A 13,606-nucleotide genomic window follows, 5' to 3' on the forward strand; every position below is an offset into this window, starting at 1 on the left:
CAGACAGTGCAGTGATGCATTAATTCTAAGTAAATGTAGCCATTGCCTTTACTATACACAAAAAAATTGCAGGGAAGAGAAGAGTGGAAATAGATCTGCAAACAGTGAAAACTGGTGGATCAATCTCAGAACATTTTTCTCTGTAACCAGAAAGCAAAGAATGGACCAAAAAAAATATATTCCCCCCCGCCTTATTTGGCCCACATGAGTTTAAAATGGAGAAAGGCCACAAAAATGTGGTTGAAATAACATTTTCTGTTAATGAGATGGGAACAAACACTAGAGGGAGAGGTCTTCTCAAGGACAGGGGTACTGAATCAAAATGCCTTGGATGTTTGTCTCTTTTTTTTTCTCCCTCCTCTCACTCTCTTCAGCTGCCCAGCCAAGTGTCTCAATGAGCTTGTCCTCCTGCCCTTCTCAGCGCTTAGCTCCTCTGGGCCTTGGCCCTGGTCCCCCTCCTGGTTTATCACTCCCTGGCCACTTTGAGGAAGAGGAATGGGACTTAGATGTCAAGCCCATCCCGAGAGGTAGCATCACTATTCTTCTATCAACCCTCTCAAGAGACTAGTAGTTGCTTCTACTGGTGCTTAACTATGTTCTGTGTTCCTCTCAGCTCACACCTCTGGGTCAGAGGGAACCTCCCCAAGCCACCATGAACCACTTAGGCAGGGGAGAAGTTCACTGCCTGGCAGCAGCTCTGCTTTAGGACAACATCAGTCGGTGAGTTTATTCAGTGTTGAAATGTTTTTTGGTGATAGGATTTGTAATTTGAGTTCTTTCATTAATTTGATACTTTTTCTTGACTGTATTATTTCAGGCTATATGTGGGGAAAGGGAAATTGTGCTAGACTGGCATTCTACTTGAATTAACTTTTGCTTTCAAAAACATACAGAGGGAGGGTCTCAACCTAGACATCTCATTATTATAATCAAGATCCCTTGGAAGTGACCCCACCTCATTCCCTGGGGAGAAGTGGTTACGGCCTGAAATACTGTGAATCAGAGAAATTATTAGCAGTTGAATCTGTTGATTATAGAAATCATTATTAAGAATGTGACTTGCCCCGAATGAAAGGGTGCCCCCAAGTCTTTTCACCTACCATTGCCATTTCTGTCCCATCACAAAGTTGTGAAAGACCATCTTTCAGCTATTGGTACCCTTCTGGCTATTTTAAGAGTTATGTGTTTTGTGTTCCAAATAGTATGATTCAGCTATCCCACCCCTTCCTCTCCAGGGTTCATTAGGTCATCCCTGAAGGCTTTTGTTTTTTTTCTTTATTTGCCAGAGCTTTGGCATTGCTGACGAACCAGTGACCCCACTCTGAGGTTGGGGCGGCCAGGTACAGCCACCTGCCAAACTTTTCTGCCTTTGTGCAACCTCCCACTCCGTTCCTGTATCTGCTCCCTGCCATCCCCATTTCCCTGAAGCTGCAACACATAATATTCCCAAGAGCCTTTCTTTCAGTCTATATTACAGGGATACTTCAGGATGTCTGCTTCATCCCTGTTAAATGAGTGATTCTGTGTCCAGGTGCTCTTCCTTTTGTGTTCCACCGTCCCATAGCTTCTCTGTCCTGTGTGCCACTGCCATGCAGTTGTCTTTATATCACTATTGCTGTTTAAAATTCCTCTAATATCTATGCAGCTGGCTAACATAATGGCTAACAGTGTGAGCTGAGTTTTCTAGCCCTCCGTCTGGATAATGAAATACCAACCAATCTTGCAGAGTTGTTGTAACATAGTGAACAACTTGATGCCTTCCAGTACTGCAAGTTTCATCATCTCTTGCTGATGCTGATTGGAGCTGATGAGAGTAGAAATGGAACACATTTGCAGGAGATCAAGTTAGAAAGCAACCAAGCTGAAATGCTATGGATACTAAAAAAAAAGTGCTACAAAGTGCTGCTTTCTAATTGCATGTTGGTTAGTGCTATGTATTATTTAATGCATAATGGTACTAAGAATTAAACTCATATTAAATTTCATAAGGTCAGAATGGATTTTAAAGATTCAAATATAAAGTAGAGATGTGCAGATTGAAAACTTGAAAGGGAAGAATAGGTGTTCAACAGACATATTTAAATTTTGTGATGAATTTCTAGAGTCTGATTTGCTTTTTCTTTTTAGCGTTGGGTGTGGAGCCTGCATCGGAAACTCTTCTCGCCAGGAAGTCATGGACGGCAAGATTCAGTTCCTAGGGATTCTGGGAACAGGACAGTTTGAGATCATTGCAGCAACTTGGGGATTGGGACACAAATGGATGGTCATATTCAACAATATTGTGACTTGCTCCTACGCATTTCCTGATGGCTCTTCAACCACTCCACAGAAGCATCTAGATCGGTCATATTCCACGGTGGGATTTCCATGTCCTGCCTGATTACTACTCATTGAGTGCCTTTTTTGCCATTTTCTTGGATTGTGAAGCTCAACTAGGAAACTTCCAGGTTCACCCAAATTAAAAGTTACTGGGAAAGAGGGAAGTTGGTGGGTTGAATCATCTTCTATTGAGGATCAAATATGGTAATACCCAGTGTATATGAATCTGTGCATTTATTGGTTACCCTATCTCCAGTCTTAACCTTTAGTCTTAAAATTGATTGGTATTTTCTCTCTTCACTGGGTGTTGAAAGAATCTAGGCTGCAGTTGTTAGGCAACTACAATATCAATTTCCTGAACTTTCTCCAAGATAATTCTAGAATAAAAGGAAGAACGAGGGCATCTGGGCTACATAGAAGGGTATGTGATTGCCGTATAAAAAACTACTCCCTTCTAAAATAGGATCAGTTATCTTTAGGTGAGTTACTCAAGATCAGAAGAGTAATAACAGTATAAGAATGATGTACAGTATGCACAATGCCATATATTCTCTCAAGATAACAATTTCTCTGGGATTGTGCCACTTTAGAATGCAAAGAAGATGCTTGTCAATTTGTATTGGGATGTTGAGTTTTTTGTTTTGCATCTTATTTTGTAGAGTAATCGGCATGGCAAGGAGAGTTAAAATATGTTAGATATCTATTTTATGTTTGTTAATATTTCTATGCAGGGAGTTTTGATGAAGAGCTCTTGGTTAAAACTATACCCCTACATTCTTGCAGTTTGAAGAAACATGAGAATCATTGTTTCATGATTACCCTGAGCATAAGGAAGAGATCCTTGAACTGCAAACATACATCTTCAATTTTCAAAATTATTTTTGAGATGATTAAATAATATAACCAACATGGCTTGTTTAAGGAACAAGATTTGTACAAAACCAATTTCCATGTGAAAATCTATTGCAGTGTGAGTGAAAATATCAAAGACTGGGGAAGAGGGATGGTTGCTTTTCCCTGTAGCATAAAGTTGACTTGTTTGGTTTTTTTATATGCAGTTTACTATAATTCTGATTGGGGGAAGTAATCTATAAAGAAGTACAAATGGTGCTATATTTAGAATTGAACAAGAGTTTCTAATTTTTGAACGGGGGGGGGGAAGCAATGTGACTGTACTACTGGATACAGATTTTTTTTAATTTGGTAAGTTGAGTTATTTGGCATCTGTCCCTTTTTTATATATCCTCTAGGAATTTAATATAGGACTTTATTTTTTTGCCCACATAGAAAAAGTGATAAAAATCACTGAGGTAAATCCATATTAAGATACTTGCACTTAATGATTTTCAGTGGGAACAAAGGGCAATTCAATATTGGTCATATCTATTGTGATATTATTCCTTCAAAAGCAAGCAAATTGTAAGAAGATGCAAGAAGTAATGTAGAATATAAAGTCATACCATTGGAATAATGCACTGAGACTGAGCAGTATTAGTAGACATTTGAATATTGCCATAAATGCCACTAAATATATTGTGCCATGACTTTTCTTCTATTTTTTTAAAATACTGAGATATCAGTTCCCACAACTGAAAGGATTACAATACTTTATAAGTACCTCTTTTGCTATTCATTTCTATTAACGAGGTGGTCCTACAATCCTTTTTGGAGCAGAATTATTTCTTTTGTTTATCACCAGTTTTGGATGAGCCTGGTGCTCATTTATGTTTGACCAGCATAAATTAATAGTGCTGAATTTAAATCTTATTAAAGAGGCATCAATGAAGTTTAATTTTTCACCATGCTGTCCATAAAGTTGTAAGATGTATCAGTATTATGCAACTTGAAGAGCAACTAGATGGGACACTTAAAATTCTGCTAACTGATGGGTGAGACACACAAACTGTTTCTTGCAAACTGTTTATATTTGCTTGTATATTTTTTAGTGTGCAGTTTCTTCTTAAAAGGGCCACACTAGGATTATCCCAGTTGCATTCATAACTTTTATTTTTGTTTTAAATGCACATCTAGCTGACCATAGTTAAACTAAGCTAATTCAGATCTAGTTAGGAAACCTGGAAGGGACTACCACAAATATCAGTGTTATAGGTAAGCCTGGGAAGTCAAAAGACATTCTGGAAGACAGTAGCAAATCACTTCTGGGTTGTTGCCCTGCTCAAAGCCCTAAACAGACAGGTCTATGAAGTAAATAAAAAACAAGGACATCTTTTTATTGTGTACACACTCACTTAGTCAATAGGACCAACATGAAGGATGTTTAATCTTTTCATGAGCTATAGTCTCAATGAAAACCATCTATTTCTCCAATTAACTATAGAGAAAAAAAAACTTTATCCAGGTAGCAACTGGAACTGTTTCCCTTCAGGGTGTTTGTCTTTCCCTGTGTAATCTAGTCCCAGTGACACTCTTCCTCTATGCCACCCTGCTAGTATTAAAATATAAACAGTATTGGGGTTATTAACATACAATTAAGAATGGCTAATTTGACTTTTTGAGTAATTCCAGTGGTGATTGATAGTGAATTAGGGGCATGATTCAGTATTCTTATCCTAGCTTTGCTTTTGCTGCTAAAATCAGATGACATTCTTTTCCTCTTTCATATTCGGGCCACACTTCATGCTTAAATGGAAGGAACTGCAGCATATACTTGAGAATATAGTCTCGCTCCCTCCCCTCTAAATAATTCCTCCCTAAACAAAATGGGAAAGTAAGAAATAAGGTTTTGTCGAGAGTAAAAAAACTTTTTAACATCCAGTCATTAGTGTGTATTTAGCCCAGATTTTTGTGGCATCCACAACTTTACACATATACTAGCTTCAAATTTTACGTTGTATTTCAGTGCTACATACTGAGCAACGAATGAGAGAAGATGGGAACTCATTTGATGGAGATTGCGATTGCTTTGTGGGCTGTAAAGATAGGGAATATTCTTAATTCTACTGGTTTAGAAAAATCAGAATGGATAAATCAATATTGGAATTGAATGTTCAGCATTTTCAGGCCCAATTTTCATGGGGAAGGTAAAATATGGGGATATCATGCACATTTTAATCTATTTGAAGTGATTTAGTTATTAACTACAATAAATGCAAGGCATTGTAAGTACTAAACAGAGCTGATATTCCATCAGAGTTGCCTAACAAGATTATATTTCTTAGAAAAGCCTGCTGAAACAATAATCATTTTTGTTCTTCATGTCTAAAAGCTACAGTACTGTATTTTTTCCACACAAGTAGCTTCCAATCTTATTTACTTCAGTTATAACTATAAATTTCCCTTTTATGCTACATAACTCTCTTCTTTCTATATCTATCCTGTCTAATCAAAATCATAAATCATAAGTTCATTTTTTCTATTTCATGTAAAAGTCTGATTTTTTTAGTAAACAAGAAACAGATAGTATCTTTTCTCTGATCAAAGTTAATTTAGCATTTTCTTCACATTATTTTGATTGGAATATAAGCTTAGATTTGGGTAGTTTTGTTTCTATAAGTGGCTTTTGTTATTACATCAACTGTATCATCCTTTAGACTTTTCTTTCACTTGGAGGGATCTCTAATGGAGAAAAAGCTATTTTCAGCAAGGCTTTATTTATAAATAGTTTTACAAGGCTGCAATTAGGTACATATTTGGACAGAAATCCCATTGAAATCAGTGGGACTTCTGAGTCACAAATACAGTATATAGCTGTAAAGTATAGTATAAAGCAGTGTATATAGCTGTACCTACGCAGTTTTATTAAACCTGCTTTTATCTACCCCTCCCTCAGCAAATCAGGGTTTTTCAGCTCACACTGTCATTTATCCATTTATTTGCCCTGGTTTCTGAATAGTCCCCCTCCCCCTTTAGGGAGAACACAATGCCAAGTTGATTTGGCCTCTTTCCCATCTGTTTTCCTGACTTAGATATTTGGCTGGTGTGCTCACTTTCTCATTCTTTAGAAAGCTACATGAGAGGTAGATAAAAACCTGACGTGGTTGCTTGGCAACCAGAATGTTCCTTTTCCTCGACTGACCTGAGTGGCTGAGCAGCAGCACTGAGAGGCCCTTCCATCAGACCACATGCCTGGAAGAACCACTTAGGTCTGCTTGTCAGCAGTGTGGTGTAACAAAGCACAGACAGGGCTTGACTCTTACTCAGTGGTAGCACAACCTACCTGTTGCTGCTGCTGCTGCTCACAAACTTGGCTGCAGCCCATGGCAGAGTAAAATGTTGGAGTGGAATTTTGCCTTCCCGTTCCTCCTTGTGCTTTTTAGAAGCCATCCAGCATCTCACCCTTTGTCCCAGCAATGCTCAGTTTCAGCTCTACCACATTCAGTTTTGGTCGCCACGATGTAGAAAAGATGTGGAGACTCTAGAAAGAGTGCAGAGAAGAGTAACAAAGATGATTAGGGGACTGGAGGCTAAAACATGAAGAACGGTTGCAGGAACTGGGTAGGTCCAGTTTAATGAAAAGAAGGACTAGGAGACACGATAGCAGTGTTGCAATATCTCAAGGGTTGCCACAAAGAAGAGGGAGTCAAACTATTCTCCAAGGCACCTGAGGGTAGAACAAGAAGCAATGGGTGGAAACTAATCAAGGAGAGAAGCAACTTAGAACTGAGGAGAAACTTCCTGAGTTAGAACAATTAATCAGTGAAACAGCTTGCCTCCAGAAGTTGTGAATGCCCCAACACTGGAAGTCTTTAAGATAGCCATTTGTCTGAAACTGTATAGGGTTTCCTGCCTAGGCAGGGGGTTGGACTAGAAGACCTCCAAGGTCCCGCCAACTCTGCTATTGTATTGTATTAGCCTTAAAAGATGAGACGCTTTGGGATATGAAAATGACCTATCAGTTAGTGATGCCAATCCCGGCCTGTGCCTTCAGTCTGGACACAGCAAAACAAAGCCAGTCTGTGCCTAACTATGCTGGGCTAACATTCTGCTCCCCTCCCTCCTGCCAGGGACACTCCGTCATCCCAAAAAATTGTATTGATTTCTTCCACTAATCTACAACAAAGCAGACAATGCTTGCTTGTGCCAAGTTACCAGCACTTCTGCCCACCCCCTTTCGTGGCCCAACTGAGCAGGCTGAGACAGGCTGATCCTGCCTCTCCAATCCTCTTCTCTGTAATCTTCAATTGCACTACTGTTTGCTTGACTCTAACAGCAGCAGGGAGTTCTTGGCTTACGACAGTGCTATTTTTTTTTCTCCTGTATGAAATACCATCCCAGAACTGGATGTGTGTCCCTCCGCGGGCCCCCATCAGAGTGCAGACAATAACTTGTGCCAGAGTAATGCCACCCATCCTGCCATTTTCTCTCGGGGGAGGGGGAAGCAAATGAAGTAAGTGGCAATCTACTATTCTCTGGCTCTAATCGTTCTGATCGCTCCTAGGGCTGCCCTGGCAAAACTGGGCAGAAAGGTTTTGGATGCACCGGAGTAAAGTGTCTACTTTCGTGGGACGAATATTTTGTCTCCCGCGCCCGGTGCCCGAGCAAAGCTGGCCGTGTTTCGATGTTTCTCTCCTTCTTTCACCCTCCTTTCCAACCCGGGCTGCCCCCCACCCTCGAGGCAGGGCTGCCCCGGCCGAGCCGGAGCGCACAATGGAGCCGGGTGATCCCTCGCCGCGCAAGGCTCAGAAATGCAAATCGCCGCCGCTGCCTGCGGCTCCGTACAATGGAAGGGAGGGAGGAAGGGAGCGAGAGAGGGAGAGGGAGGGAGGGAGGAAGGAAGGAAGGGAGAGCGAGCGAGCGAGCGAGCGAGAGACGGCGAGGAGGAGAGGAGAGGGGGGAGCCCCATTGGCGGGGAGGCTGCTCGCCCCGGCCCAGCCCCGACGACGCGGCGGGTCCCCGGAGCGCCCCCTCCTCCGCGCCGCCTCGCCGTGCGCCTTGGTGAGTAGCTGCGCTGCGCCGTGTCGTCCGCCCGCCCACCGTGCGCCCCCCTCCCCAGAAAACCCGCCAGCCCGGCCGCTCGTCTCTTCTCCCCCCACCCTTCGCCCGGCACCCACAGCAGGTGCATGGCAGGGGGGGGGGAACGCGGCCCGGGCTTCACTTTTCCTCTTACGGGGGCGGGAGGCAGCCGGCCGCACGACCGCACCGGGCTACGCTCTGGGCGCGCACCGCTTTGGCGCACGGAAATCGCCTGGCTTCGGCCTCGGGCTTCCTTATCCCCGAATGACCCGGGCGATTTCCTTCATCTCTCTTTTTTTTTCTTTCTATATCCCTTTCCCGCTCCCCCCCCCCCGTTCCTCGTCTCGCCCCCCATCCACGTGATTATGATTAAAATTGCCGGTGGGGGGGTGATCCCTTCTGCGGAAATCAGAAGGAGGAAATAGGGGGATACGGAGGATTTTTGGGGTGAAAGCATTCCGGAGAAGGGATGGAAGAGCAGGTGGCTTGTAGCCATGGGCGCGGGGGGGGGGGGTGGCGGAAAGTAATACAGGACGGCCGATGCTGTACTTAAAGACTGTTCTCTTCCCCTTCGGCTCTGCTTCCCCCCCCCCCCCCAAAAAAAACCCCTCCCCCCCACCAGGCACACTTTGGAGGTGGTGGTTTCTGTTCCCCAGTCCCACAGTTTTTTGAACATTTTAGGGCACTGGCAAGGAAAGGGAGAGAGGTGGGAAGGTCGGTGGTCTAATGACCCAGTGCTAAGTTGAGGCTCTCAAAGATTGAAAACTATGGGTGGGGTCGAAGGGTGGGTGGGAGGAAGATCAGTAGCTCTTAGTCACTGGGAACAGCTCCCTTGGCTCATCCTCCAATTCCCCCCCCCCTCCAATGTGCACTGGAGCATTTGCTGAGGCAGCTGCTCCCTTTGTTTGGGGCGTGTGGGTGGGAAGTGGGGGGGGGGAATATCTGTGTCTTGCTGGGACAGTCACTCTCTTGTCTTTCACAGGCCATGGCATGGTTGCGATGTGTGGAGACTGGTTGCTCCCATTCATATATCCTCCTCCCCCTACTCCTTCATGGCTTGGAAGTTGGCGGGAGTTGGCTTAAGGCCTGCCTGCCAGCCACCCTCCCAGTTTGGGAGTGGGGATCGTTGAAAATTGCCACTGTTTCCCCCCCCCCCCTCTCTCTTAAGTTGCCTTTTTCTAAGAAGTAGCCATTTTGTTTATTCAGGAGGAAAAAAAATAATTGGCATTTTCTACCCTCAGCACCCCTTGGTACAGTTAGATTGCATTAAGAAAATAGCTCCCTCCCTGTGTTTTGTACAAACAAAACAGGACAATCTGCCCTCTTTGCACTGAGTGGGCCCAAAGGACCTTGTTTGTGTGTGTGTGTTTGTGTGTGTGTGTGTGTGTTTAACACATTCGTCATTAGGATACTGTCATAGGCCTAGCATGGCATGATGCCAAAATGAATCAGCTATCTTTTCTCCAGGCCTGTGAATACCACCAGCATTGCTGCTTGATTTGAGCAATTGTGCAGCAAGCTATGCCACCATTTTAGGCAGCCAGATATTCCTTAATAAGGGTGGCAGTATAATATCTGAAGTATAGTGCCTAAATCAGGGCTTAGCTTTAATGCATAATCCTTGAATTTTTCAATAAATAAAATTAAAATGATTTGAAGGACAAGGAGGTTTCCCCCCCCTTCTCTGCTAACAAAAACTAGCCGCTCCCACTCTGATTTTGGGACAGATCTTCCAAAACGGGCTGTTTTTCAATCAGATTTTAGCCCTGCTCCCTATTTTATTAAAAACTAATCTTTGGATAGGAGCGTCCTCTTTCTGAGACAGTAACTTTTCCTAACGGTGCCTTTTGTTAAACAAGTTATAAGTTTTCAAATTGCACTTATTTCAAGATTGTAAGCTTTCAAATGACACAGAGCTATTCTTCAGACAATAATGAAAAGAAAATTAGGCAGTGCCCCTACTGCCTATGGAATGCTTCTGTGCATCCTGGAAGCATGATGCGTTGTTTAGCCTGTTTCTTCAGGGGCTAGTTTGTACAAGTTTGTGATGTCAATGTAAGATTACTATATTGAAAAAAAAGCTTTGTCTCTACAAGTAAAAAAAATATGAATAAGATTCTGCCACATTCTTATTTACTGTCTTGGTTCATTCAAAGATGTTCCATATGAACTCTACAAGTGGTCACAGATCTATCTGAGTTTTACAGCCTCTATTCTTCTATTATAGTCTACTTGGTTAGACTATAATGCTCATCTTATCAAATTGCAATGGTCATGCAGGCTAGGATAATGGAAGCTATAGTAATTTAATATTTTGAAGGGCACCAGCTCTGAAGAAGTATGATTTACTCCAAAGAATATGCTATTAAATTATCCGGAGCCGCTAGGATAATTTGGATAGCATGTAGACAGCATGTCAAACCCACCCATGCACCCACTCCCCATTTTTGTCTTTGGTTGTCAACAATTTTTCTGCTCTTTTAATCTATCCAGAGTTGGATAGATTGAACACTCAAGTCTTGCTTTCCTAGAATTAGGGCAAATTAATAGATATGTACAACATGATTGTAAATAATTTTAAGTGACAATTTCCATGATCTTCTTGGGGAAAGAGAAGTCCTGTTAGTTATTTTGCTATGAGAGGTGAAAAAATGTAGTGTGGAGTTTGCTTAACAAGTTCCTCACAATACTATTTATATCCTGTAAAAGTGTCCTTTGAAACATGTAAAATTGTGCTGATTTTACATGTTTCAAAGGGCATTGTAAGTATGCAGTGCACATCAGGGGGTAAATGTATGTCCAGAGGAATATGTAGATCGTTATTTCAGATTATAATTCTAAAGGCACAGATAAGGTCTGTACATAAGAAAAACAGCAAGAAATGACATCTAGGAGGAAGATTTGTTTTTGTGTTAATGATAGGCTGAATTCATATAATATAGTTAAAACATAATGTGGTTTGGTTTTGGTTTACTGTGTACTGCAATCCATCCCTTCTGATTTCAAAACCAGGGTTTATGATAGTGTGTTTATTATAGTTTATTCAATAAACCACAACCAAGTGAATCTGATTTAATGCAGTGTATGAGTCAAGTCATCATAAATAAACAGGCCATTTTCTATAATTCTAAAAGCAGTGGTTAATAGTTATGACATTTCTCTTTAGTTGTGAATTATTTTGTTAAAATTGATACATATGTTGCTCAAACATTACCTAAAATGTATGTCACTTGAATTGAATCCTGGGGATTGGCATGACAGTTCTGCTCCTGAAAAATATATGCTTTGCCCAGATGTAAGGCTGAGACAATTAAGATTAAGTCTAGCCTCTCGGATCCTATGGTTCTATAAGCACAGGAAGTTGAAAAACAGCAAAATGAAACATGAGGCATTCAGCCATGTACATAAAATGTCAGTTCTGTGGAAGTATTGTCTTACTGTAGTGAATATAACCTCTAGATAGATAATTTCTCATAATTTTTCTCAGTTCTTCTGTGAGGTCTGTTGCTATCAGGGGGCAGGGCAACCATGTCATATGATAACAGCATGAGTTCACAGCTCTGATTCATTCATACTCAACCCTGCTATGAATGTAAGTTTAGATTTCTGCCCACCAACTGTTTCTCCTTTTGCTAAATCCTCTGAATGCAGAGAAGACTACCTCATTTCACCTTGCTGCTTACATTCTCATTGTTAGCTCTCACATACTATACAGACCCTTTCTTTTCTAAGACAAGATTTATAAGGAGTAAAATGTTACACAGAAGATTCCTTCCATGTGCAAGATTGTACAGGCATACATTCAAAATATGAACTTTCATTCAGATCTACCAGTTCAGCTAGCTCTTTATATTCATTTATTTGATTGATTGATTTATTTTATTTGTATGCCGCCCTTCTCCGGGAGGGACTCAGGGCGGCGAACAACTCGAAGGGGAAAAGGGAACATAGAACACAATACAAGTAATTAAAATAGCCAAGAATCACACAGCCACACAGATCGAGAGGTCATAACTCACGGTGCTTAATGCTCCAAGTAATTTTTATTTCAGGTTAATTAAACTGGGGCTGAAAAAAAGAATAATTCATGTTGGCTCAGAGGCCTACAAATGGACCCCATTAAATATAGTGAACATTCTCTCCTGAATTCTTAGAAAAGGTGAATTAAATTGGGCTTATTCGATTTGTATGACAATTCACATATTGTATTAAACCTTAATGTAGTTTGCTTGGTATTGGCATAGTATGTAGATCTAGACTCTTCAGTTTATACATTATATTTTAAGATATGCAAAAAATAGTAGCTTGGGAGTAGAATGTAGCACACCATGATCCCTTTTGCATTGCCCAAAATAACCAGGGACACACATCTTCATGGACAATGGGAGAACTCACCACAGCCATCTAGCCATGGTCTACTCGCCACAGCCAATTTGCCACGGACAACTCGCTGTAGGACAATTCAATTCAATTATTTCAAATAAAAAATATTTTCATATTTGTCATTACATTTGAATTCACATTCAAAGGAATGCCTCCTTTGGCATTCTTTAGTGAATTCTATTTGGCTACTTCTCTGATATTAGTGTAACTCTTGTTCTGCAGTGAGTTGTCCCACAGTGAGTTGGCTGTGGTGAATTGGCCATGGAGAGTTGACCATGGTGAATTGACTCCAGCAAGTTGGCCGTAGACCTTTTTGCATGGGTTGGCAAATAATGCTAAACCATACATCAGGAGTCTCTGTTGTGTCAAGGACTTAATTTTGTCTGTTTAACTTCTGAAATCTTTGCAAAAAACAGTCTCGGCCCACCCATTTTTATTGTACAGCTCTCAGAAAGTTCTGGAAAACCTAAAGTCCTTGACACAACAGAGGTTTTATTAGACTCCTGATGTATGGTTTAGCATTATTTGCGAATCCAGCTACTATATTTGATCATCAGGGGCAGGTTAAGACAAATCATGGCTTAGCATGATAAATGATCTCAGAATTCAGACTGCTTTGAAAATTGGCTCCATAGCTATAGCCATTTTAAGATGGAACTGTTTACAGGATCTATTGCTTAAAATAATGTATTGCTTTTAATACTATAACAAAAAATTAAAAAAACAAAAGCAAGAAACCACAAAGAAATACTACAAAAACACTGTGCTTAAAAATAAGTAGAAAAAATGCAAGAGAAAAAAAGATATGGAGTATAATATATTGTATCAATAAATAGTTACCATTCCATATGTAATTTTTTTGAATGCTTCTTGATCTTTTGGTTAACAGCAAATATAGTAGGATTTATAACTTTTTAATAATTTTGGCTTTCTTAAAGGATCCTCAAGAATTGGAGCTGTTGTTAAAATTCATTCTTAGAGATTCCCTCCA

At 41.1% G+C, this 13,606-nt stretch overlaps 2 protein-coding genes and 1 long non-coding RNA gene across 5 annotated transcripts in view; 2 read left to right on the top strand and 1 right to left on the bottom strand.

The window, feature by feature from the left end:
* The window catches only part of ARHGEF40 (Rho guanine nucleotide exchange factor 40), a 29,795-nt gene extending 27,587 nt beyond the window's left edge, over positions 1 to 2,208 (top strand). Inside the window, exons 15-18 of the mRNA XM_032235259.1 lie at positions 375 to 527; positions 614 to 720; positions 1,287 to 1,340; positions 2,128 to 2,208. Coding sequence (XP_032091150.1) covers positions 375 to 527; positions 614 to 720; positions 1,287 to 1,325 — 299 coding nt within the window. The 3' untranslated portion in view covers positions 1,326 to 1,340; positions 2,128 to 2,208. The remainder of the gene's footprint in view (positions 1 to 374; positions 528 to 613; positions 721 to 1,286; positions 1,341 to 2,127) is intronic.
* Positions 805 to 12,131, bottom strand: LOC116520870. Its single transcript, XR_004256853.1, has 3 exons — positions 8,387 to 12,131; positions 6,497 to 6,694; positions 805 to 1,804 (listed from the first exon to the last, which is right to left on the bottom strand). It is a non-coding gene; the product is annotated as an uncharacterized LOC116520870 (long non-coding RNA).
* Positions 7,153 to 13,606, top strand: part of ZNF219 (zinc finger protein 219) — a 29,487-nt gene continuing 23,033 nt past the window's right edge. For 2 of the 3 annotated variants that reach the window (XR_004256851.1, XM_032235274.1), the window contains exon 1: positions 8,062 to 8,214. The gene's annotated coding sequence lies outside the window, so the exon portion shown is untranslated. Of the gene's footprint in view, positions 7,667 to 8,061; positions 8,215 to 13,606 lie in introns of those variants that run through there. The other variant, XM_032235275.1, reaches the window with a different exon arrangement.

The sequence above is a fragment of the Thamnophis elegans genome, chromosome Z (assembly GCF_009769535.1).
Source record: "Thamnophis elegans isolate rThaEle1 chromosome Z, rThaEle1.pri, whole genome shotgun sequence".
NCBI classification, from domain to species: Eukaryota; Metazoa; Chordata; class Lepidosauria; order Squamata; family Colubridae; genus Thamnophis; species Thamnophis elegans.